At 36.5% G+C, this 26,878-nt stretch overlaps 1 protein-coding gene across 2 annotated transcripts in view; it reads right to left on the minus strand.

Moving 5' to 3' along the window:
• LOC144644768 (MAM and LDL-receptor class A domain-containing protein 1-like) overlaps positions 1-26,878 on the minus strand; it is a 47,727-nt gene that overhangs the window by 16,013 nt on the left and 4,836 nt on the right. The window contains exons 10-30 of one of the 2 annotated variants that reach the window (XM_078504293.1): positions 26,057-26,156; positions 25,088-25,222; positions 24,220-24,458; positions 22,994-23,081; positions 22,342-22,377; positions 22,036-22,176; positions 21,672-21,910; positions 20,983-21,070; positions 19,338-19,394; positions 18,534-18,665; positions 17,526-17,764; positions 17,196-17,283; positions 11,367-11,447; positions 9,967-10,101; positions 8,574-8,815; positions 7,566-7,653; positions 5,910-5,930; positions 4,727-5,120; positions 2,387-2,778; positions 1,845-1,970; positions 489-539 (exon numbers count right to left, since the gene is read on the minus strand). In XM_078504293.1, the coding sequence (XP_078360419.1) occupies positions 489-539; positions 1,845-1,970; positions 2,387-2,778; positions 4,727-5,120; positions 5,910-5,930; positions 7,566-7,653; positions 8,574-8,815; positions 9,967-10,101; positions 11,367-11,447; positions 17,196-17,283; positions 17,526-17,764; positions 18,534-18,665; positions 19,338-19,394; positions 20,983-21,070; positions 21,672-21,910; positions 22,036-22,176; positions 22,342-22,377; positions 22,994-23,081; positions 24,220-24,458; positions 25,088-25,222; positions 26,057-26,156 (3,112 nt within the window). The remainder of the gene's footprint in view (positions 1-488; positions 540-1,844; positions 1,971-2,386; positions 2,779-4,726; positions 5,121-5,909; positions 5,931-7,565; positions 7,654-8,573; positions 8,816-9,966; positions 10,102-11,366; positions 11,448-17,195; positions 17,284-17,525; positions 17,765-18,533; positions 18,666-19,337; positions 19,395-20,982; positions 21,071-21,671; positions 21,911-22,035; positions 22,177-22,341; positions 22,378-22,993; positions 23,082-24,219; positions 24,459-25,087; positions 25,223-26,056; positions 26,157-26,878) is intronic. The other variant, XM_078504294.1, reaches the window with a different exon arrangement.

Genomic DNA, 26,878 nt, shown 5'->3' on the forward strand with positions numbered 1-26,878 from the left:
TAAAAACACAACAAAAAATCTTGAAAATGTTGGGGACATTGTACATTTAGTATTCTTATACACCTCCAAGCAGCCAAAAATAATGGATTCATTCATTCATGCATGAAAATACAGCTCCAAACTAGCAGTATGCCTGCTGCTGCCTGCTGTATGTATGCATTGCAATTCTATTCTGCACTTAGGGTTTTCGACTGCACATGCTTTGCACCTTTTGTGTCAAAATGCTATTGAAAACAAAGCATAGCATCTGGTAAAACGCGACAAACCAACGGGTGTTAAGGATGTGTAAATCAGGAATGCTTGAACTTAAGATAAACCTGAATAGCTCTGTGCAGCCGATAAATATTACAACACGTCAAGCCGAAAAAATATTTTATATTTGTGCTGAATAAAGGCACTTTTTATAATAAGACTATCCAGAGTGTATTATAGGAGACAAAACCTTATTGATATTGGACATTATTTTATGACGTCAAAAAAATACCAACCTTGTGGGGGTGGGGCACTGGGTGTTACGGTTGTTGGAGGTGGCGTAGTTACTGTAAAATGAAAAAGAAAAGATAGTTAAAGTGATACAAAACCTAGAAAAGAAGTATTGCTGTTTTTGTTTCTGAGATTACCTAAGTTGTAAGTCGTCACCAAAAGTTTTAATTCTGTGATAAACTTTTCTTGCGATATCAGACATCTTTTGTCCAATTTTTTACGTGAAAGGGGACTTAGAAGGACTCCCGATCAAATTACAAAACAGACTTTTGTTGACCCGTCTTTGATACACATTTCCAAATCTATAAAAGTTGTATGTACAACTATATTATCCCAGATAAGAGATAACTCTGTTACAGATAAATGAATTTTCATTTGAAAATAGGTTGTATTTATGCTTTAATGGCCAAAGTTTTCCCTCCGTGAAGACCAGTAAAAAAAATAGTAGTTGGCCTTTATTTAGATAAGGTTACTCTATCTGTTATCAACAGAGGCCCTAGTAAAAAGTAAAAATTAAAAAGGCACAAGAACACCTTACAGTGTACTTAAAATAAAAGATAAAAAGATTAAAATATATAAAATACTAAGATTTAAGCTAGAATTAAATTCCAATCGTATAAAATAGAAAAAAATTAATTTGATTTCATTACAAATATTTCAATGTTTTTATTTTAACCCTCGGACGTACAAGGAGGGGGGGGGGGGTGGATGCCACCCCCCCGTAAGGTTTTTTCCAAATTTTGAAAAAAGCATTTACCCTACAATGCTGAAACTTTCGGTAGCTGTTTATTCATCCTTTGCGGAAATTTTGACATGTCAACCATGTGTCCATGGTATATGACGTTGCCATGGCAACATCACAAATACAAGCAGGTCTTGCCAAAAATCGTCATTTTTAACATTTTTCTTGATTTTTTCCAGTTTTTTAAAACAGGAGTGCAAGATTTGTTTATTTTTACATTTCATAAGCATTCTAGCTTGATTTCGCATCAATGTCCGTTATTTTGTGACTTTCAAAGAAAATGTTGAAATCCAAGATGGCGGATCCAAGATGGCGGATCCAAGATGGCGGCTCTCATGACGTCACGTGACGTCATATGACGTCACAGCCAATTAAAATTATGTCATCTTGTAGAGCAAGCTAAGGGCTTTCTTCTCAGACCAAAAGAATTTCGCTACGCCTTAATATAACGAAAACTCCGGGGAGGGGTTCCATCCACCCCCCCCCCCCCCCTTGTACGACGATGGGGGTATGAGTTTGCTTGTACGTCCGAGGGTTAAATTGTACGTGAGCATTGTTTTGATTATAAAGCAAAATTTAACGTCAGTTCATATCGCAAACAGCGTCACTGATTACTTACCATTGCAAGTCTTTCCATCTGGGTTCAAAGTCACTCCAGAAGGACACACGCATTCGTAACCAGTCGCATTCAGTGCCACGCAAAAATGGCTGCATCCCCCATTGTTTAAAGCACAAGGACTTGACGCTTTTAAAGACGTAAAACGTTGTCAGATAAATGCAATACATCTCATCTGACAGCGTCTTGTATTAGCAAAATTTAAAGGAAGCATCTTGTATTAGCAAAATTTAAAGGAATACAGCGCGATCAGGGATAAATAAGTGATGGAATTTGCAATATTTAGTAATGGTAGGTGCAATAAACAAAAAAGTAGCCTGCAGAACAGGCGGTTTATTTTGCGGGTCGAAGCGTGAAGTGCGAGTTTTTATTCAGGCTTACAAAAAAGAGAAAAATGGTCAGGTGACGAGTATGCCCCTCACGCGATTTTTACTTTTTATGGGAGAACCTCCCTGGGGGAAGATGTTACTTGCAACAGTCGTGAACAGTGATCGCAACTTCTAAATCGCTTATATGTTCCTGACATGCAGAGCCTCTTTAAATACCTTGAGGTTGCTGGGCGTAGTCGTACGCTGCGATGCCATTAAGACGTCCGCCATAGATGCTGTAATCGCCCATTGCTTTCCCGGTGGTAGCATCCAGTTTGTGAACCTTATTCGTAGTCCAATCGGTAAAGAACAAGAAAGGTGGAATCAGCGTCACGTCAAATGGATGTATACCACTCTTTTGAAAATGTAGCTTCCTGTTGTTGCCATTGTAGTCGACAGATTCTACTCTGTCCAAATATCCATCCACCCAGAAGATGCGTTTGTTTCCTCTGTCAAGGACAATTCCATTGTTCCAATGCAGATTTGATGTTACGATGGCGACTCTTTGATATCCATTCAAAGATGCTCTTTCAATTTTTCTAGTTCCCCAGTCTGTCCAGAACATGAAGCTGTCAGAGGAAATTAAACAAGTGTAAAATTGTAGTTAAATACATAAATACTCCCCCACTGATTGTGTGGTGACATATGTAGTCTTTTTTAACCCTAGGGTAGTTTTGAAGATGAAAATTATCAAGGAAGCCAATCTTCGATTTTTGCCAAGATACACCTTGATGATTAAATATGACCAAAGTTTATTTTTTTACTGGTCACTTAGACACAAAGGTTACAATAGCAACGATTGTCGTTTTCTTTTGTTTTCAAACAAACCTAATTTTCTTGAAATCTAGATTGACTCTTGGTATTAACTTGTTGATGTGTTAAAGTCTAGTAGATGAACTAACTTTTGACGAAATTTCAGAAAAATCTGTAAAAGCGTCTTCAAGTAAATAAAAAAGAATGAAGTTTTCAGAAAAATCCCGCTTTAATGTGAAATAAGCGCTTTTTAATTGTTTTGTAGTACTTGAGCACAGTTACTCAAAATGTAATATAAATACTTACACCATCATAGACCATAAACTAAAAGAGAGACATAATTTTTGCTTTAAATTGTTAAAATATATCGACTGCCGATTGTAGGAAACTACAAGAAGTTACAAAAAACTTCAAAATTTTTGTAACTTTAAGTTTTTTAATTTTCATTTTCCATACGACCACCCTAGGGCTAAAAAATTACATCGAACCTCCTTAAAATGTGACGTCAAGTTAGCAACCCCCCCCCCCCCCCACAATTTTAAGACAAACATATTTTCGATAACCACACCCCGCTTAGAATAGCTCATAAAAGAAAGATATAACTTACTCTGATTAAGCTTCCCATTGATGAACTTGTTTTGTACCGTGTAGAGTGTGTTCTTTTCCCGAATGTTTTGTTCATAAGGTACAGAAAACCATTTATTTGCTAAATATTTTTTTTTTCTATTTAGGGCTTAATTTTTACCTTTAGGTTTCCTTGTATACACTGAAAAGTTTTCAGAGGCAAAACTCTTTCCATATATATACAAAATATTTTTGAAGCAAATTCCTTTCAATAATAAACTACCTCTCTTTCTGCTGCAAAAAGCCACCCTAAAAAGAAGATTGGCAAATATTGCCCCGGACTATTTGAAGGTAAATTAACGGGGAAGAAAAATATAATAACAATTCAATATATATCACCAAATAGAGTACACCCTACACCAGAGGACTTGGAGTTGATAAAGTCCATTTTCCTACGTATCAACCATGTGCCCATGATATTTGACGTTGCCATGGCAACGTCATAATTACAAGCAGGTCCAACCAAAATCGTCATATTTATTTTTTCCAATTTTTTTTAAAACAGAATTGAACGATTTGTTTATTTTTAAATTCCATAAGCATTCTGGCTTGATTTTGCATCAATTTCTGTCATTTTGTGACTTTTTTAAGAAAATGGTCAAATTTAAGATGGCCGCTCTAATGACGTCACGTGACGCCACAGCCAACAAAAATTATGCCACCTTGTAGAGTAAGCAACGGCTTTCTACTCAGTGCAAAATTATTTCGCTGCGCCTTAATAGAACAGAAACCCCGGGAGGGGTGGATGAAACCCCTTGTACGATGGTGGGGGTATGAGTTTGTTTGTACGTCCGAGGGTTAACACATCAAGACTCTCAAACTTTTTTAGATTGCATGAAATATCAAAGGATAATGGATAATGGCGCTGAAGGATAATGACAAATAAGCGCATTGAACATTATCCTCATAGACAATACCGAATGCGTGTTGAAAATGAATGGGAATAAATGAATTATGATTGATTCCAAAACAATGCCGACGCATTGGGGTACTTGCCACCTTAACAAGGAAACGTTTCCTGTATTATGTCCCTATTGCTTTTTTTTATTTTCAAGATATTATCATTTACCTAACGTACCCTCTTTAAACGTCCGGCGAAGTTTTAGAAAATACGCATACTTACTAACTTTCATCAAATACCTGCTGTCAAGATCTAGAGCTATTGCTCTGGGCTGTTGAAGTCCCGAGGAAATTAAGGTACGCTGGTTATTGCCACTAAGGTCTGACATTGATATCTTATCATATGTTGTTGTTGTCCAGTAAAGCTTCAACGACCTCCAGTCCACTGCCAATCCATCACAGGTCCCAATCCCAGAAATAATTGTTGTCGTGCTTCCTCCAATGTGAAAACGCTTGATGTCTCCATCACTTACATCGCTCCAGAATACGTACCCCAAGCTAAAATGGACGTCCATGGCAACGGCACTCCTTAAACCCGAAACAACAGTTCCAGTTACAGCTCCAGTTTTATAGTCGACGGCAACAATATTTGACGAGCTTGCTACCAGCAAACATGGAGGACTGCATAACGGAGCTAACGAACGAAAAGTATAAGAAGGTGATTTGTGAAATCAATAGAAATGCTTTTTTGCAACAACAACAAAAAAGCACTGGACAAAAAATGGAAACGAAACAGAAACGGTACTTAATTCGCCCTGAATTTCTTTTCAAAAGGTGAACAAATTCTTTCCGAGTAAAGTCTTAACTTTAATAAGAGTATGATAAATCCTGGCAACTGCGATAAACAAGTCATTTTCGGGAATGTGTAATATAACAAGCGATGTTAATGTTAATTGGAATGGTTGGCTCCATGTAATAACCAGTTCTTTAATTTTTGCAGTTAAGGTTGTTGTGTACACACCAGATATCTCTCAGGGTATCGGTGTCGCTTTACAAAACTTAAGGATGTTGGCCCGCCATTTTATCTCTCGCTATGTCAAGGAGGTAAGGAGGAAAAAATAGCCTAGCGATATTTTACATCGACGATGCTAGTATTATAAACCGTAGCATCTGGTAATACTTGTATTGAAGAGGTCGTTATGTTTACTTTGCTGTGTATACATGCTTGACATAATATAAACACCACAAACTAACGGCTATTCAGGCCGTGTGTATCAGGAATGTTTGTATTTAAGATAAACTTGAAAAGCTTCGTGCAGCCGTTAAATATTGCATCACAGCAAGCCAAAAGAACAATACCGTCTTATCTGTACTACATAAAGATATATTTTATAAGGCGAATCTTCCACGTGTATTATGGTATATAGATAACGGAACCTTGTCGATATGGGACATTCTATTATGACGTCAAAAGAATACCTACCCTGCGGAGGTAGCGTTGGCACTGTAAAATAATAATAAAAAGTAAAGGATAATTATACTTATCCAAAACCTAGAAAGGAAATATTGTTTTGCTGGTTATTTTGTAACTTGCTAAGGCATTTTTAAACCAAGCGGTAATCCACTGCATTTCGCAAATCCTTTGTAATGCACTATTTATCTGATTCAAAACCGGACAATAAGTACGTTTCGTCCCTGCTTTATTAGAGGGATTTTACTTGATCGTTTTTGCATTTTTAGCCAAAGTTTGAAGTTTTGTCCTCACTCTTCTTCTTTTTCCAATGTCAGATATTTTTTAAGCAAAATTATTATAGCTTGTGGGCGTCAACTGGTATTTGAAGTAGAGTAAAATCCAAATTGGTTGACCCAAGTTGGCGGACTTGACGTCAAAACCGAAGAAATTGATGTCATTTTCTAGAGCAAACTTAGGGCTATCAACCTTGTGCAACATATGTTTGATTTATCTCGGAACGAAAACCGACCCCCCCCCCCCCCCCCTTAAAGCGCCTTGAAGCACATCGCGGGTGAGGGATTATACCTCAATTGTAATGGAAAGCAACAGTCTTGGATGGAGGAAGTAATACTGCGATGTGCTGTTGTTGTTTATTTGTTTGTTTGCTTTTTCCTGATATTCGCAAGTTAGTTGGATTGCAATTTTAAAAACATTACGACATAAATTTATCTGACTACACAAGAAAAAAGTTATCAACAAGATTTTCTTAAACTGAAATCTGTTTGGGCTGACGTCGTGTGTCAAAATGATTTTTGTTGGTGTTCTGTGATCAACTCTATGGTGCATATTAAGGACGTTCGCGCCAAAATTTTCTACTCGATAGATTTCTTTAATTTTTTTGCTGCGGTCAGATAATGAGTTACTTGTGTCAGAAATGCAAAAAAAAGTTGGGGTCACCGACTTCGTTTCAGAGAAAAAGCGTGTGGAAAAGTACCCTAATTTTGGAAAATTGGCGCGCGGTAATTCAGCATGGTTTACAGGGTTTATGGTTAAAAATATCGAAGATGAGTAAACTGAGGCTAACGACCTTATCGCATTTTGTAGAAGTGCGTCTGTTGCGTAAATAATTCCTAGTTTTGCATTCTTTTTTGTAAAACTTAACCCTGGAAAAACTAATTTTAAACTGTCGTGCGGCAAAAAGGAAAGCTCGAAAAGTGGACTTCAAACCGTCAGTGTGACAAAAAAATCAAACTTCCACGCGATAGATTTTTTTGATTTCCTCGCAAAACGTAGATATTAATTGACAAAAGTGATCCATTAAGAAAAAAGTAGGGATCACCGACCATTTAAGAGAGCAAATTGCAAGCCAAGCTAGCGGAAAGGCAACTCACCCTGTATGTTCTAAGAAATTTTACTCAGCGCGCGCGCTCAAAGTATGGTGTGGCATGGCGTTGCGAGATGAATTACCTGCGCAGTAGAGATGCGCATAAACAATTAGCGCGAACGCCCTTAAAACAGACACCTAATCTATGTTACTTTCCATCTATTCATAAGAAGCATTTACTGTTAACCACTTTTGCCAAATAATAACACTAACAATGGTTCTAACATAAACTCTGATCCGGTCTTGAAAATGCATTGCGAACCTTCGTAAGTGTAAGGCACTATTTTCAAGTATGAACTTACTTATGGAACAATTTCCCGGGACAAAGAGGAAATCGTCTATAGCAAGGTCACTCCTAAAACTGCTTCCCGTTATCCCTTCAAATGTTACCTAAAATCATCACAAAAGATGGAAATTAGCGTCTACAGTTAAACAATTTACCCACTATGCATTATGTTCCATGTTTGTTTTAGGCAGAGCCACTTGAAAGCTATTGTAACTAAAAAAAGAGAAGTCAGCTGTGTTTTCAGGCCTTTCAAATTTTTCATTTTGTTTTGTATTTTTTTTTATTTCACGGCTGCTTTGGAAGTCTTGGAAAATCCAATTTCTATTATTTGCAACGGATCACTCAAAGATTTCAAGTTTATTTATCGGAAGAAAACTCTAATGTTATTTCTCTTACTGCTCACATCAATTAGCTTGCGAGCAGCAACTCCGAGAGCCTGCTCCAACGTCGTGAATATTAATTTGGATTTTGAAATCCTTACTGCTCTCTTAGGGCCTGTTATGGTTATGCAGGGCTTTTCCTGCTTCCCGGGATAGGTTTTCGTTCGTGTTCTTCAATTAAATGTGAAGTAAATGACAATTAAAATGAGTATAATGTATAAATTCTGAACGCAAACAGTGCTATTTAACCGAAATTAGTTTTATCTGTCGATTGGAAAATGTTTCTTTGAGCAGAAGCTTATTAACTCGAAATTTTTGTAGGAAGGATCATGCTAATTCACTCAACAACGAATTTTATCATAGTTAATTCCTAAGAGCTTGAAAATTAAAATATAATAGCTTCGAGGACGGCTGGCTTTCATTATTGAGTAAAAAGTAATATTTTCTTCCATCATTTGGAGCTACGTGGTTTTCCCACGCTATGACCCGCTTCAATGACGCTGTCCCAACTCGGGTAGATGGGCTGTGAATTCTGCATGTGAAGGCGAGTTATGTTTCAGCCCTTGTTGCCCGCGGGTAACTTGGTTAGCCGGGGCACCCTCCTTCCTTGTAAATACACCCTTAGCCATGAATTGCTCTCTTACCGCATGGACTCCCCACAAATTCACGTCTACACTAGCGTTCAGCCACATATTGCCTTTATTCCCACTTGCACTGAAGACGGTGTTTCCACTGATTGTCACATTCAATGCCCCCATAGTTGAGCCGTACATATGATAGTAAAAATGAAGACAATTGCTGCCCCTGAATATCAGCTTGGGACTGCTCAGTTTTGCATTGTCGCCTGGGCTTCGAGGCCATGACGTTTCTATGTACATGTAATATCCTGTAAAGGAAAGCAGATGGATGAAAGAGTTTAAGAACTTCTACGGAGAAATCGTATCAGTCATAAATAAAACTACTGAACCCTTTATGTGATTCATGGTTTTCAACCGGATTCAAATCGCGTTGTTTTTTGGAACACGTAAGGAATATCGAAGAAACAATGAACTTAGATCTCTGTGGGAACTTGAAGATGTATTTCGGTCAACTTCGAAAATTTTGAAGAAGCTCTAGACAGTTGGGAAGTCAACTTCATAAAATGTTCAAATGCGCATTACAGGATTAAAAACGGAATAAAAAAAGCTAAAAGCTAAAATTACAATTAAGAGTAAACTTAGAATGAATTTTAAAAAAGCTAAAATTACAATTATTAAAAGTAGAATATAATTTTAAAACAACTATGATAAAAATGCTTGACGAAAAAGGTGTGTTTTTAGCTTAACTTTAAAAATACTAACAGTGCTGGCACTTCTTATGTCAAATGGTAGTGCGTTCCAAAGTTTCGGTGCAGCACAGGTAAAAGAACGGTCACCTAGTGTGGCTTCTGATTTAAAACGTGGATAACTAAGTAAAAGTTTATCGCTAAAATTCCTTAGATTATATTTGGAGGGGAGCCTAAGAAAGTAACTGCTGGAGATATTTTTGGGGTCTATTGTAGATTTCCTGACCCCCTTTATTTCCAAAATAAATAGTTTTGAAAACCGTTTCTTTTGGAAATGTTTGTTGCCTAGCAAACAAAACGTTAAGCTTAGTAAAATGCGCTTTTTCATAATGTTCATCACCGCTGTATATTTTATATTTTAATCAAGCCTTGGAAAGTGTTCAAGTCAACTTTGACAACCTTGGGGTGAACTCCAGAAATTTACTAACTTTCTTAGAAGTCTTCCAGTAAGATTTGGAAATGTTCAAGCCTCTGGTGATTGTCATTTATCCTCGATGGCATGGAAACGTTAGGATTACTAAACAGAGTAATAACGTATCACGTATCACACCAAAATGTTAATTCCCAAATAAATATCGATCAGTTTTTAACCTAAATAGAAAACATTAAACAATGTTAGAATAATACTAACCCTCATTTTTATATCAGTTTGAATGTTTAAAATATATTTTATCGAAGTAAAAATGGAAGACGCAATTAGCAAGTGTTTATACCATTTCCTGTGGTGTGGTCACCAGATGGTCCCGTACTCGAAGATGAAGTACCTCCCATATTTCGCGTCCAGTCAAACACATCATTTGTTTCCTGAACAAAGCCGCACATTGATTGGTCGAAATTACAACCAAGGCCTGGAAAGATGGTAATTTAATAAATATCACTTTTTGTAGCAATTATGAAGCATTCACAACAAATGATTCCAAAAAGACATTGCTTCAAATTGGTTTAAAATCAATCACTAAAATGCTCATAAAATGCTTAAAGAAAATAAGCGGCGGAGGAGGGGATAGGGAAGTGGAGGGCGGGGGGGGGGGGGTGGGGGTGGTGGCTTTTCTCCCCAATTGTTAGTACTGAAAGTATCGCTAGTCCAGCATAAAATTGGTTTCTCAAGATACAAATCGTTTTATCAGGATCGTGCTTGGCGGGATAATACGGTGTAGGAATGTTTCACGAAACTTCTTTCCCCAAAACTCTACTAGGAGAGGGTTGCAACCTGTTAAGATTGTATTTTACATTATCTGTGGCTTTAACTACTTCAGAGCTTACATTTTCTGCCCTTTACCGTCTCAAGAACAACCCAGCACCATGAAGCAGGACCGTCTGTGAGGCCTAGTTATGCATTGAATTGTCACTAATCGATTACGGACACACCGGATACTGTATAAGACATCATGTAAAGAATTTGTTCAAAAAGTGCTTAATAGTTCTAGAGAAACAAAGAAACGTTTCAGGAAAACCCCTTCATCAGTTTCAATCGAGCCGTGACAAAATCCAAAGTACGTTAGTAGTTGCGTGCACAAAGGCGTGGATGCGCTTAAACATGTCGCTTAAACTGTAAATAGCACAACTAAGGTAAAGCGCGCGCTCTGATTGGTTAATTTACCGTCTATTATTTGCCCATGGGTGTACGCTGACGTATGTCTTCAACCTGAGCGCGCGCGCTGATCTGATGCGACATGACACAAGAAAGTGCTGCTACTTCACGAGTTTATACATATTTTCTCGATTTTCCTTTGAATTTGAAAAGCTAAACATAAGAACATCCATCTCCCCATAATGCTGAAAGACTTTTAGGCATAAGGTACGCCTGAAATCAAAAATTCAAAAAGTTTGTTTGTTTTTTATTTCAAGTTTTTGTCAGTGTTAACGCGAGCACTACTTGTTAGACATTTTGGGAAACTTGAGTAGGAAAACGCTTCACCGCCTCTGAGTAATGGCGCTCTTACTAAGGTTACACCCGCAATAAGCCAAAATGGGCTTATTGCGGGTGTACTTTGGGTTAGGCTTTGTACTCCGTTGCTAGTTTTGTCCTTATTGTCGCAAATATTGTAAAATTAACTTTTTGCCTTTGAACAATACTTAATCTTCTTTTCCTCAAGGCCAAATATGTTCTTACTTGCTACCGGTGGGGATGCTGTAGTTGTTGGTACTGGTGGCGTAGTCGCGGCTGTTGTAACAGGGGGAGACACAGTTGAACCTAAAATTGCGGTGAAAATAAATAAACGTAAGCTTAACTCTAAAGAAAACTCAAGGTGTTTCCCATATTAAAATAAATACTTCAAAAGATCTTCTTTTAGTATTGTATGTCATTTGTTAATTAACCATGAAGTTCTTCATTTTTTTCAATGACGTATACACCAACGAATACTAGCTATATATGCATCCACAATTTCATTTTAACAAACAACCGTCAAAGTGATCTGTCATTGATCTCAGAATTTCCCAGTAAGCTATTTTCTAATTTACGCTTGCTGATGATTTATTTCAGATACGAGAAAATGTGAGGCGGTAAAGAAGACGTTGTGTTATTTTGGTGCATTCTAAAGCTGGCGCCTTAGTTCATCTTAAAATGAAACACTGTCTATTCAATTGACTAATCAACAATTGCGATACTTTAATTTCGCTAATAAGAAAAACCACAATAAACTCCGAGTCTTTTAAGACTTGGAGTTTATCGTTTAAAAGTAAAAGAAGGCTCACAAATCATTAGTAAAACTTATTGTTATTCTATATGTACTAACCCGAGGGACAACGTCCCGGGCGAAACTCGAAATCGTCTATGGCGATGTCACTCTGGTAACTTCTTCCTATTATCCCTTCAAATGTAACCTACAGTTATTGCAAATATATAAATCAGCGCCTTATTTTATGTTGTTACATTCGTCCATTACTGCTCTTTAGAAACAAATGTCAGGTAATTACAATAAAGGTATAGAGTGTAGAGGTTATGCCATCAAGTAAACTGCGCGCGCGCCAATATCATACAAAAAGTAATAAAGTCATATAATAGTTAAAATAATGCAAGAATACATATGATTTAACAGTAACAGTGAAATGTCTTTTTACCTCGTAGATTCCCCATAAATAGACATTTACAATCCCTTTGAGCCACCTGTAGCCTTTATTCCCACTTGCCGTGAACACAGTTATTCCATCAATGTACACATTAAGTGTCCCCATGTCTGCACCATACATATGATAGTAGAACATAACACACGTTCTGCCCCTGAACAGCAGCCGGGGGCTTTTTAGCTTTGCAATGTCACCTGGCGACTGAATGGTTGCTTCTGTGTACATGTAATATCCTGTAACGATAGACAGGAAGAAACGTCAGCATGAAAAATATAGGAACCATTTTAAAAATAACTAAAAACTTGCTGGTAAAGCTTGGGCACAAAGTTCTCGATCTCAATACAAAACTATGCGACTTTGACAGTATTTAGCCCTCGGACGTTCAAGCAAACTCATACTCGTACCGTGGTACAAGGGTTTCAGGCAAGTTAAGCAGTTACATCCTAAAAACAAAACATCCAGGGTAAAACGAGATTCAAATCTGTTATTTTCGCGATACCAATGTTTTGCTATATTGTTTGATCTATAATCTTTGATGGCCCTTGTACAATTCCGCCAAAGAGTTTTCCATCTTTTTTCCAGAAAATGGAAACACCAATATTTAATCAACTATACAGTATTTTGTTATTTTAAATCGGAAACGGCTGGCAAAAATGCAACACTGTTTTCGTTTTTCTAATTTGAAGTTGAATACAGAAAAAAGTAAAAAATATCAATCAAACAAGCAATCAAAACTTCATTTTACGACGGTAACACGCAATAGTTTTTCAACTAATAAATACTGTTGATTTTTTAAAGCGATTTTTTTGTTTGGTTTTTCGTTTTCTGGTATTTTGAGCTAAGTAATAAAAATGTAAAAGTGGAATATCCGTATAGTTTTTCTCTACATATTTTCAAAAAATTTTACTTTTTTCATTTTGAAACAAAAAATGAAAAAATTAAAGTTTTGTTTATTGTTTATTCAATTTTCCCGTTTTCAGTTTAACTAGAAAAATGGACAAATAGACTTTAGACTTTGTTGATATGGTGTAGCTCTGTTTACTTTGATTCCGAATAAGCTGAAAAGATTCGGAAATTTCTATTTTGAATTTCTTTACTTGGCTTTAAAAATTAGATAAACGGAATAAGCAATATAATTAAGACACAACTTTCATTTTTTTCTTTTTTCTGATTTAATCAATAAATGGAAAGGGAAATAAACAATAAAAACAGCGTCTCTCTATGTTGCTAATTTTGGCCAGAAGCTGAAAATAAGTATAAACAATACACGAAGCCGCAATTTTTCAATTTTACTGATTTAACTCAAAATGGAAAAAATAACAAACTTAATGAAATAAACTAAATTTACGATATTTCCAATTTTGAATTAAAAATGGAAAACAAAAGAAATTGAAAACTACACCACGAATTTTCTATTGTTGTCAATTGGCAAAAAAAATTACAAAAATAAAATATTTTTCAAAAGACAAAAGTATTTTCTCATTTTTTTTTTAAATTTAACCCTCGGACGTACAAGCATGTCATGCCAAAAATCGTCGTTTTTAACATTTTTCTTCATTTTTTCCAGTTTTTTGAAAGGGAATTGCACTAGTTGATTATTTTTGCCTTGATTCTGCATCAATTTCCGTTATTTTCTGAATTTCTAAGACAATGGTGAAATCCAAGATGGCGGATCCAAGATGGCGGCTTTAATGACGTCACGTGACGTCATATGACGTCACAGGCAACAAAAAATATGCCATCTTGTAGAGTTTACTACGGGCTTTCTACTGAGTGCAAAAATATTTCGCTGCGCCTCAATAGGACGAAAACTGCGGGGAGGGGTTCTGGTGGGGGTATGAGTTTGCTTGTACGTCCGAGGGTTAAAATGACAATATACCGTAGAGCTGATAAAAATTTTTTTTTTCCTTTATTTAAAAAAAAAATAGGAAAACGGTTAAGCGTTATCGTGCACGGACCTTTGATTTGTTGTAAGCAATTCAATTGCAGGTTTTGATTCAGTACGTGAAAATGGTGAAACTAATTTCTTTTGTTTCAGTTACAACGTCTTTTCCTTGGAGAGGGACTGGGACTAGGCAAAAATAGGAAATAATGAAGAAATAATAAACATTTTTCAAAATCCCCGTTTAGCAGGACGTTTAACTAGGTTAGGTAAAGGTTTTGAGAGAAAAAACGAGAGTTTTCTTGTACATTTACATCCCGTAACTGAAATGCTCATAATTTTTACATTTAAGGGCGTGGTCAGTCACGTGACCACTTTGGGCTGAGCCAATCATTGGAAAGTTTCACTTCTAATATAAACAAACAAAAAGAAGCAAAATTTTTGAGAAAAGAAACAAATCACAAAGAAATGACCAAAACGTCGCATGAGAACAAGAGCCATTCCTTAATTCACATGAGTATGATCGTCATTGTCATTAATATACTTATACTTATGAGTTACACTAATAGAATGAAATAAGAATAACAAACACTTTTTACCATATCCAGTGTGGTCGCCAGGAGGTCCCGTACCAGAAGACGAAGTACTGCCTCTGTTTCGCGTCCAATCAAACGTGTCATTTTTGTCCTGAACAAAGCCACACATTGAATAATCGAAATTGCATTTAAGGTCTGAAAGTTTAAAAACAGAGATAATTAAATTTTCAACGGTAAGGTTGTCTAAGCTGCCATGTTTGAGAAACAAACTAAAATGGCACTGTTTACATCAAATTTAATTCATCATAATTCTGAGAAAATTCAACAAATTTACAACATTCGTAAATGCAGTATGCCTGCTACATGCATTCTTTGAATTCACTTCAGACCCTTGTACTTTCTTTTTTGGTACATTTCCGTTGAGAAATGTCAGTTAGGGATTAAAGGGACTGAGAAGGGGGTGGGGGGGGGGGGGCTTCTCACCCAAATGTTAGTGCTGAAAGTATCGCTAGTGTAGCATAAAATTGGTTTCTCAAGATACAACTCGTCTTATCAGGATCGTGCTTGGCGGAGAAATACGGTGTAGGAACTTTTAACAAAACTTCTTTCCCCAAAACTCTACTAGGAGAGGTCCGCAACCTGTTACGATTGTATTTTACATTATCTGTGGCATCGGCGACTTCAGAGCTTACATATTCTGCCCTCCACCGTCTAAAGAACAACCCAGCACCATGAAGCAGGATCGTCTGATAGGCCTAGTTATGCATTGTCACTAATCGATTACGGACACACCGGGTACTGTATAAGACATGTGTGTAAAGAATTTGTTCAAAAAGTGCTTTATAGTTCTTGAGAAACAGAGGGACGTTTCAGGAAAACCCCTTCATCAGTCTCAATCGAGCCGTGACAAAATCAAAAGTACGTTAGTAGTTGCGTGCACAAAGGCGTGGATGCGCTTAAACATATCGCTTAAACTGTTAATAGCACAACTAAGGTAAAGCGCGCGCTCTGATTGGTTAATTTACCGTCTATTATTTGCCCATGGGCGTACGCTGACGTATGTCTTCAACCTGAGCGCGCGCGCTGACGATGCGACATGGCACAAGAAGTGCTGCTACTTCACGAGTTTATACATATTTTCTCGATTTCCTGTGAATTTGAAAAGCTAAACATGAAAACATCCATCTCCCCATAATGCTGAAAGACTTAGGCATAGGCACGCCGAAATCAAAACTTCAAAAAGTTTGTTTGTTTTTCTTTCAGGTTTTCGTCAGCGTTAACGCGATGACTACTTGTTAGACATTTTGGGAAACTTGAGTTGGAGGATGCTTCCCCAGGGGGGCCTGTGGCTGTCCGGGAGTTCGATGCCCCCGCCCCCCACCCCACCACTCCCCACGTTTCAAAACGCTTCACCGCCTCTGAGTAATGGCGCTCTTACTAAGGTTACACCCGCAATAAGCCAAAATGGGCTTATTGCGGGTGTACTTTGGGTTAGGCTTTGTACTCCGTTGCTAGTTTTGCCCTTATTGTGGCAACTATTGTAAAATTAACTTTTTGCCTTAGAACAATACTGAATCTTCTTTTCCTCAAGGCGAAATATGTTCTTACTTGCTACCGGTGGGGATGCTGTAGTTGTGGTACTGGTGGCGTAGTCGCGGCTGTTGTAACAGGGGGAGACACAGTTGAACCTGAAATTGTGGTGAAAATGAATAAACGTAAGCTTAACTTAAAGAAAACTCAAGGTGTTTTCATATTAAATAATCTTAACCCTCTTTTAGTCTTGTATATCATTTGTTAATTAACCATGAAGTTCTTCATTTTTTCAATGACGTATACACCGACGTGTAATAACTACAAGAACATCCACAATTTCATTTTAACAAAAACCGTCAAAGTGATCTGTCTTCGATCTCAGAATTTCCCAATAAGCTTGGAAACACTTAGAGACAATACCGAGGACCTCTGCTTTTAACCAAAGAGCGGGTACATGTAAATGTGTAAGTTATTTTGTGTTAATTTGAAGAAGTGAGGTAGAAATCATCTCAAAACTTAATTTCTTAGGAGATGGCGCATTTTTTAATTTGTCTTTCACTTCAGTCTTTTTCAAATTCTTATCATGTTTGGTCATTTCTGGTTCAATTTTCTTCTGTTTTAGTATTTTTGTGTGTTTTCTAATTTACGCTTGCTGATGATTTATTTCAGATACGAGAAAATGTGAGGCGGTAAAGAAGATGTTGTGTTATTTTGGTGCATTCTAAAGCTGGCGGCTTAGCCCATCTTAAAATGAAACACTGTCTATTCAATTAACTAATCAACAATTGCGATCCTTTAATTTCGCTAATAAGAAAAACCACAATAAACTCCGAGTCTTTTAAGACTTGGAGTTTATCGTTTAAAAGTAAAAGAAGGCTCACAAATCATTAGTAAAACTAATGGTTATCCTATATGTACTAACCCGAGGGACAACGTCCCGGGCGGAACTCGAAATCGTCTATGGCGATGTCACTCTGGAAACCTCTTCCTATTATCCCTTCAAATGTAACCTACAGTTATTGCAAATATATAAATCAGCGCCTTATTTTATGTTGTTACATTTGTCCATATATTACTGCTCTTTAGAAACAAATGTCAGGTAATTACAATAAAGGTATAGAGTGTAGAGGTTATGCCATCAAGTAACCTGCGCGCGCGCCAATATCATACAGAAAGTAAAAAAACTCATATAGTAGTTAAAATAATGCAAGGATACATATGATTTAACAGTAACAGTGAAATGTGTTTTTACCTCGTAGATTCCCCATAAATAGACATTTACAATCCCTTTGAGCCACCTGTAGCCTTTATTCCCACTTGCCGTGAAGAAAGTTATTGCATTAATGTGCACATTAAGTGTCCCCATGTCTGCACCATACATATGATAGTAGAACATAACACACGTTCTACCCCTGAACCACAGCCTGGGGCTGGTTAGCTTTGCAATGTCACCTGACGACTGAGGAGTTGCTTCCGTGTACATGTAATATCCTGTAACGATAGACAGGAAGAAACGTCAGCAAATTCTCAGGTAATAAAAATATAACAACCATTTTAAAAATAACTATAAACTTGCTGGTATAATTTTTTTTTTGGTGGTTGAAAGGAGGAGTAGGGGCTAGCTTGGGCACGAAGTTGTCGATCTCAATACAAAACTATGCGACTTTGACAGTATTTAGCCCTCGGGCGTTCAAGCAAACTCATACTCGTACCGTGGTACAAGGGGAACAGGCAAGTTAAACAGTAACATCCTAAAACAATACATCCAGGGTAAAACGAGACTCAAATCTGTTATTTTCGCGATACCATTGTGTTGCTATATTGTTTGATCCATATATCTTGTTCAATTCCGCCAAAGAGTTTTCCATATTTATTTCCAGAAAATAGAAACACCAATATTTAATTAAATATACAGTATTTTTTTAGTTTAAATCGGAAACGGCTGGCAAAAAAGCAAAACTGTTTTCGTTTTTCTAATTTGAAGTTGAATACAGAAAAAAAATAAAAAATATCAATCAAACAATCAATCAAAACTTCATGTTACAACGGTGACACGCAAACGTTTTTCAACTACGTGTAATAAATACTGTTCATTTTTTTAAGCGATTTTTTGTTTGGTTTTTCGTTTTCTGGTATTTTGAGCTAAGTGATAAATCCGTTATAATATCCGTATAGGTTTTCAGTCATTGTAATCAATATACTTATACTAGCTTATGACTTACACTAATAGAATTAAATAATAATAACAAACACTTTTTACCATATCCAGTGTGGTCGCCAGGAGGTCCCGTACCAGAAGATGAAGTACTGCCTCTGTTTCGCGTCCAATCAAACGTGTCATTTTTGTCTTGAACAAAGCCACACATTGAATAATCGAAATTGCATTTAAGTTCTGAAAGTTTAAAAACAGAGATAAATAAACTTTCAACGGTAAGGTTGTCTAAGCTGCCAATGTTAAAGAAACAATCTAAAATGGCGCTGTTTCCATTTAATTCATCAAAATTCTGAAAAAAAAAATTCAACAAATGTACAACATGCGTAAATGCAGTATGCCTCCTACATGCATTCTTTGAATGCACTTCAGAGGCTTGTACTTTATTTTTTCTACATTTCCACTCAGAAATTTCAGTTGGGGATTAAAGGGACTGTATCATGGATTTTAGCCAAATTTTGGCTAGAAAATGGTCATCAAATTTGGTAAAGTATAAAAAACATCCTCTAAGAGACAGTGAAGGAATATTCCAATAACACAGCAAATACAAAAGATGGCACTGATGGACAAAGTGACGAAAATTGAAATGGATTACAAATATTGTTGGGCTCAACAGTTTTTTTTATAATGCCCGGGAGACATATTTCATTACAATGAGGCTATGGTTTTGTCATTTTAGACCCATAGAAGCATTTATTTGTAAACATTAAGTGTAATAGCGGGTATTTGGCAAAACTTACTGAATAAAATAAACTAAATATGTCAAAGTACTTTTATGTTATGAAATCCAACAATTTCTATACAAACAGAAATCGAACCAAATCGTTACTAAAGACAAAGAGATTTGCTTACTTGTTGGTATTGGTGGCATCGAGGTTGCAGTAGTAGCAGGCGGGTACACAGTTGAACCTAAAATTGCATTGAAACTTAGAAACGAGCTTTTAAGACCAACAAAAGTTATCATTTGCTAATAAATTTGTTTCTTTTAGCTTCGTATATTTTAAGTAATTGTTGACAATGTTTCTGACAGGACGACTGTTCAGTAGTTAAAAAATGATTTTCTGGCCACCAAAATTCCCCATAAAGATGAAATATGCTTGGGAAATATCCCAGGGACTTTTGTATGCACATGGAGTTATTATGGGCTTCGTGTGATTCGAGCGAAATTTAGAACCTGTCACGAAGCCTTATATAAACCATAATCTGCTTATTTTGAGGGTCGTGATTCGCGATTTCGAAAATGGCATATGTCAATCAAATAAATCACCAATTTGCAAACGACCCGAACCATGCAACCAAAAACTGACGTTGTGTGTGTTCGTGTTATTATTTTTGGTTTAGGTTTAGTCTCGCATCAGGTGTAGGGAGAGAGTCGGCACCTTTTTGAAGAGTTAGCAGAGCTGGGAAACGGTTTAAATCATGATCATGTGTCAATCAAGCCGTTGCTCAGAAAAACGTCACCCAAAACTTTAATTTTTTCGAAATATTTTTCTATACTAAAGCATGCACGCGCGTAGAATGCGAACAGAGGAGTATATTCACCTGATGTTTTACGCTGTTGAGAAATATTTGCATTTTCAGGCGAGTTTTTTACCTGATGTTTCACGTCACTGAGGAATTTCTCGACGGCGTGGAATGTCATGCAGAAAATGGTCAGATTTTACATTCAACAACCAAAAAAAATGGTAAATCATCCCAGAATAAGTACAATTAAAATTTTGCTAGACCGTAGCCGTTATCACTGAATTCTAAATTCCCTTTCTCTTTAGCATAGTTAAATGAGGAAACTGGTTAGGAAACCCGGCAAAATTCAAAGGAACAAACAAGATGCAAATATGTTATAAATGTTTTTACCACCGCGCACAATTTTTCGTTTTATGCATTATAATGTAAATATTCCGAAACAGGAGATGTTTTTTTGGTTAATTGCTTGGACAGGATTCAAGAACTATTGTCAAGATAAAAAAATGTGACACAAACAAAAAAATCTGTCAAGCTTTTAGCAACCAACCAATTGCTAATGCGCATACTCAGTTGCCCGGCACCGCCAACTCCCACCCCTGTCTCGCATTGTTTACTTTCTTAAGAAATGATGCTGGTCTTGCTACTAGGCTATTGAAAGGTGAGGGCACGCATAGAAAATAATCAGTAATAGCTCATTTTCTTAAGATAATATATGTAGTGTACTTGATTTGTAAATCAAAGAGAAATAGGGTCGTTATTTGTGTTTGGTGCCCCCCCCCCCCCCCCACCACCCCATCCTCTTGTACAAACAAAAAACTGGAGAAGATGGGTCGTTAATCATTTTTGTAGTAGTAATATTATTTCACTTCAGTTTTTTTACCTTAAGCATTAATACGTGCCCTTTCATTCAAATGCAGCATATAGCTCTGATTGCAAATAGAGGAGTTTGCATATCTAATGATATAGTTGGGTAATGTTTTATACGTCTGAATTTTATGTGATTGCTTAGTAATGGATCATTGTGACTACTCACCCGAGGTACAAGGTACCGGAGTCAACAGGAAATCGTCTATTGCGATGTCACTCTGGTAACTGCTTCCCTTTATTCCTTCAAACGTAACCTTCAATAGTAAAAAAAAAAAAAAGATCACATCTCAGCGTATAAAGCATAACGACAATAACGAAATAAGTTTAAACTGGGAAGTAACGTTTGACGGGAGATAGCGGAGATGGCGCCTTGTGTCATTTGTGGGTTGATGTTGTTGATGGTTCATGCCTCGCTTCGGGGGTTTTCCCCGTGTACTTCGGTCTTTCTCCCTTCTGAAAAACCAATTAATTTCTAATTCGACCTGGATAGAGGGTCCGCATGTAAACTATCTAGGGCTGATGTGCCTTCTTCTCTTAATATCGTAAATTTATGTATCAGTTATTAAAATGAACGTAGACTGCCACGTGTTATAAATGGGAGCTTCTTTTTATACAGGACGTCAGGTTTTTTTTCGTCCTTTTAATACCTGTTAATTCGGCCCGTAATCATTCTGTGTAATGATGTTCGTTTCCTTTAACAAATGTCAAATTTATATTTTATTCTGGTGGCTTTTGATTCGGTTTTACAGTTCCCAAGAATTCATTTAGTGACCCTCTTGTATTGCACATAAATTCACAATCATCACGATCAAGATATGAAAGGCATAATAACTGCAGTGAAAATAAATATCTTACCACATGCATTCCCTGTAAATTAACGTCTATAGCAGCTTTAAGCCACTTGTTGCCTTTATCTCCGCATGCAGTAAACACCCGTGCTCCATTTAAGAACACATTTAATGTGCCCATGCTTGCACCATACATATGGTAGTAGAACTGAAGACACCTTTTCCCACTGAATGAAAACTTGGGGCTGATTAGTATTGCATTGTCACCTGGCTGATGATACGATGTTTCTATGTACATGTAGTATCCTGTAACCAGTAAAATATGTTTATATATAATTTTTGCACAACGTCGGGTCAAAAAAATATAATAAACTGTAAATTTATTTTAAATGTGCGTTATATTATAAATAAAAATATAAAATAATCCATACCATAATAGCTCCCAGTGGTGTGGTCGGCACTTGGACCGGTATTACTAGAGGAGGTACTGCCTCTGTTTCGCGTCCAATCAAACGTATCATTGTTGTCTTGAACAAAGCCACACATTGATCGGTCAAAATTGCAATCAATAACTAAAACGTAAGGAATAAGGATAAATTAAGGAGCGCCCACAACGTTGTTTGGAGCGCAAGGTTTACCTTCGCTATATATTCTAAATAGTTTTGCTATAGGCCATTATTGTTTTAGGACTGTATATTTTTATGATGGAGATGGTTATGGTACAAATATATACCTACCTTGTGGAGTTGTAGGTTGTGGCGGTGTTGGCGTACCTACGACATAAACAAAAACAATATATCGATTCAGAAACTTAAAAATAGTTAACTGTAATTGTAAAAAGTTCTAAAACGTAAAACTGCTGTGACATTCAACAAGAAAAAAGCTGAAGTGAAGTACCAGTCGTGGCTGAAGCTCTGCTTTAGTGCCGTGGTTCTTAGTTTTTTCTTTTTCTCGTTTGTTTTCTTGTTTTCTTGTCTTTTTGTTTGTTTGTTTGTTTGCCGTTTGTTTTCACAATTAGAAATAAATTCCAAATTAATGAACTAAAGAAATAAATGTTTCAGAACAAAACTAGGTATTACCGTTATTTTCTATTCAATACATCTATGTTATGCGGCAGAACAAGTTAAAAGTTACAATTTGAAGAACAGGAGAGTCCATGGCATTGCTAAGAAAAGATATTGTGACTTTTTATGCATTTTTTAGAGTCTTCTACATTTAACACTAGAGGCTAACATGTTATATGACAACTGTTTGTTTATTATATCGTCTAAAGCGGAACTCTTTTTATCAAACTATCTGTATAAAGAAGATTCTAAATGTCTTGCACTGAATGTGTTTAATTGGTTACATTTTTTTAGTATAAAGAAATGTTTTACTGTTTGTTCTTACTTGATGGACAAGATCCCGGAGACAACAGGAAATCATCTATTGCGATATCACCCTGGAAAGTTCTTCCTTTTATTCCTTCAAATATAACCTACAATAATAATAAAGGATTTAAGGCAGGGAGAAAAACTACAATCAGAAGCAACCATAAACATCTGAGCCATAAATACCTACACTTGAATTGGTATCTACTTTATTCCGGGCACCTTGCTTTAATTTTCTAAAACAAATGAATGCAGTCGAAGTTCCTCAAATAACGATTTTCCTGTAACAGAGACCTCTTTACAACGAAGGTCAAGCTATCGATCTTGTCCCCGCTGCGCGCCCATCTGATGCCCTACTTTAATTAAATCATACATACATCCTTTATTATATTTACCCATGGGGGCTTTTCGAAGACATTATGGTACAATAATAATAATGGATTGATGTGTGGAGAGAATGAGCTCAGAAAAAAATTTCTGAGTTCGCAGATGGGACTCGAACCCACGACCTTCCGTACACTAGTCGGACGCTCTTATCACTGAGCTACTGTGAACTCTAATGGTGAGCCGTGGTCATTTGTGGTACAATATGTGGTACAATACTACAATTATATATATGGTCCTTCCTTTGGCCTAGCCCTGTGGGCAAGGGCGGTATATATATGGTACAATACTACAATTAAATACTAATATAATAAAATTAATAATATTACATTCTAATTTACATAATCACAAATTTAAAAACTCTACAATTGATTAACGTTTCAATGCTTTCTTAAAAATTGAAATAGTTCTACTGAGTTTTAAAGTAAGGTCCAGTGAGTTCCAGATTGTAGTTGGACCGTCCTATCACGTCTACAATAGCCATGTTACAAATTGAGCAAACTGCGAACAGGCATATGTGGAGATGCTAGAAAGCAAAAATGCCTCCAAAAAAACCCGGGCTTTTAGTTGCCCTTGGAAAGAAAACAACAAATTAAACCGACCAGGACAAAAAAAAAAAACGATCTGATTTTCAATATCCAGTTATATTTATATTCCTAGTTTACAACCTCAAAATTCTTTTTGTTGTTTATTACTAGTCGATCAATTTCACCGGTTCAAATGTAAGAATTAACTCGTTTCCCAGGGAAATGCAAATGCCATCTACGATAGCCCGCTCGTATCATAAAAATAAAGAAATCGTTACTTTTTGAATATCGAGCGATGTTTGTTAAATTTAGCAGCCATGGAAAATTTCCTTACCGCATACATTCCTGAGAAATTTACATCTACTTCCTTTCTCAGCCACATGTCGCCTTTATCCCCACTTTCTGTAAACACTTTTGCTCCATTTATGAAAACATTAAGTGTCCCCATGCCTGCACCATACATATGATAGTAGAACTTAAGACACATGTTCCCGCTGAATTGAAGCTTGGGACTGTTGAGTTTTGCATTGGCACCATAATAATGGGATGATGTCTCGATGTACATGTAATATCCTGTCACGGTAGAAAAATGGAAAATTGTTGTATGAACTTAAACAAAATGTCAGTTAGGAAAATTACATGACAGCAATTTGATATGCTATTAAACACTTTTTTCCGACCTCTTTGGCTTTTTAGCACCTGTCACATATTTATCAGTCACATGATAAGGTGCATATGATGTTTAAATCAAATGCACCAGAAACCTTTCGAAAATTATAACTTTATAACTGATATATTTCGTCGTAAAATTAAGACAAAATTAAATTTTCTTCTTATTTTTCATTCTGCCAATAAGGCTTATAGCCACCTTATTTTGTTATGCCCGCATGACAATTTTTTTTTAAAAATTAATGCTTAAATTTTTATTTTATCATCTTGAAGAAAATAATATATTAAAAGTAGCTTAAAATTTATATGTATATTTATACTTGTCTATATGGATTTTTGCCACAGCAACTTATTTTGACGTCATCGAGATGCCATTTTGTTTATGAGTAAACTCTTTACAGGTTATTTTTTTGTTATTGTTATCGTTATATTTGCCACAAATAATAAGTATTATTATATCCAAGTAAGTATTAATAATAATAATAATAAGCAGAAAGTAAAGTAATATTAAAATAATAATAAAAAACTCATACCATTTCCGGTGGTATGGTCAGCAGATGGTCCCGTTTGCCAAGACGGAGTACTTCCCTTCAATCGTGTCCAGTCAAACACATCATTTTTATCCTGAACAAAGCCGCACAATGATTTGTCGAAGTTACAACCGTAGTCTGAAATATTAAGAAAAGAGTCATTTAATGACGATCCATTTCAATCGAACAAAATCCTTGAAGAATTCTGGAGCAATCGCGTTCTTTCATACTAAGCTTTCAAACACTTAAGAAAATAATACGTGAGTGCAGCATACATCCACTAACATGCATGCGTGCTTTGTTGATGCAATGTACCTCCTTCATGACTAGTGGCGAAGGAAATCAAAAGTCTTGGTGTGCAACGTTTCATATTGAAAAGGAATTTAACTTGAACGTTCATTGTCTTGCAGGTCAAACTCATATTAACACGAATGTTTGTGCGCCAAGACTATTATTAAACACGAAGTAAAATACAACTCGGAAATGCTTATTCCAAGTTCTAAATTCTTGGCTTGTCCCTTTTTTATTTTCAAATGTGATCTGGCTTTTTATCTGTTTCCCGTTTCTCAATAACGCATTCAAAACGTTATAATGACTTAGTGGATAACAACTTGAAGTGAAGAGTTAAAACGCCTATGTTTCGAGCGTTAGCCCTTAGAATGGTCAGACGAAACATTTCCCTCTTAAGGCTAGCTGACTAAATCTTCTTGATTTTAAGAGGGTAGCACGTAACAGTCTGCGACTGACAAACCTGTGGCCCCGGATTCCCGATCGAATTGGAATTGGATCGAATTGACTCTGTATTCAGTTTCTTCTCAGGCTAACTTCAACGGGTCTTTACATTGCCTTATGAACTCTGATCTTCAGGGGGCAATTTACTTCGCTCATCAGCTTTTGCAATCTTTAGACTTTGGTCGACTTGTCATCTGCTTAGTTGATTTAAGAAGTATTTGTAAACTTACAATAACTTACCACATCCTCCACCTCCCCCACCGCCACATTCCTTCAACACAATATTGTCAATAGCAGCATCCCCAGTATAACTGCTTCCAGCTATTCCTTCGAATATCAGCTGAAAAAGAAAAATTCAAAATGAAACCTTTGGATTTGAAGAGCATGGATATCTTTAAAAGCGGACAGTTATATTTGAACGAGTCTATTTACTTCAGCCCTTTTTATTCATTTGTTTACTTTGTGAACACTATAACAGGGCCATAGCCAGAAAAAAATATGACTGAGGCAATTTCCATAGTTAAATTCTCTTCCCAGGTATTTAATCCCCCCCCCCCCCCGCCCTTCAAAAAGGAAGAAGAAGAAGAAAACATCAAAAACGAAATGACTGAGGCAAATGCCTCGGTTTGCCTTAAAAGCGGCCACGGCCCTGTAAAAAGTTATATCGTTTGTTGTCATTTTGTCGGACGCATGAGTGAATCAAAAGTAAATTAAAGATTGCGGATTTCAGATTGCAGATTTACTCGTCGTTCGACATTATATGACGTGATACAGTCAAAATATTTTTTCCTTCTACTTGATCATTCTAGTGTTTGTGAAAGCTGAGGCGAAATGTTTGAAAAAGACAGATAAACTACAATCTTTGACAAAAGTAGTTGACACATTGACTTCGCTTTGCTGTTTTTATGACAAATTTACCACCAGTTTTTAAATTTATGACTGTCTGCTAAAATAACCCCCTCCCCCCATCCAATGTTGTAAAATGGAAGCAAAGGGCTCCTAGAAACAAACTAACACATTGATAGGGGGGGAGGGGGTTGAAAAAGTGGGGCAAAAGGATGA

The sequence above is a fragment of the Oculina patagonica genome, chromosome 2, assembly GCF_052425735.1.
Source record: "Oculina patagonica isolate OP01 chromosome 2, crgOcupat, whole genome shotgun sequence".
NCBI classification, from domain to species: Eukaryota; Metazoa; Cnidaria; class Anthozoa; order Scleractinia; family Oculinidae; genus Oculina; species Oculina patagonica.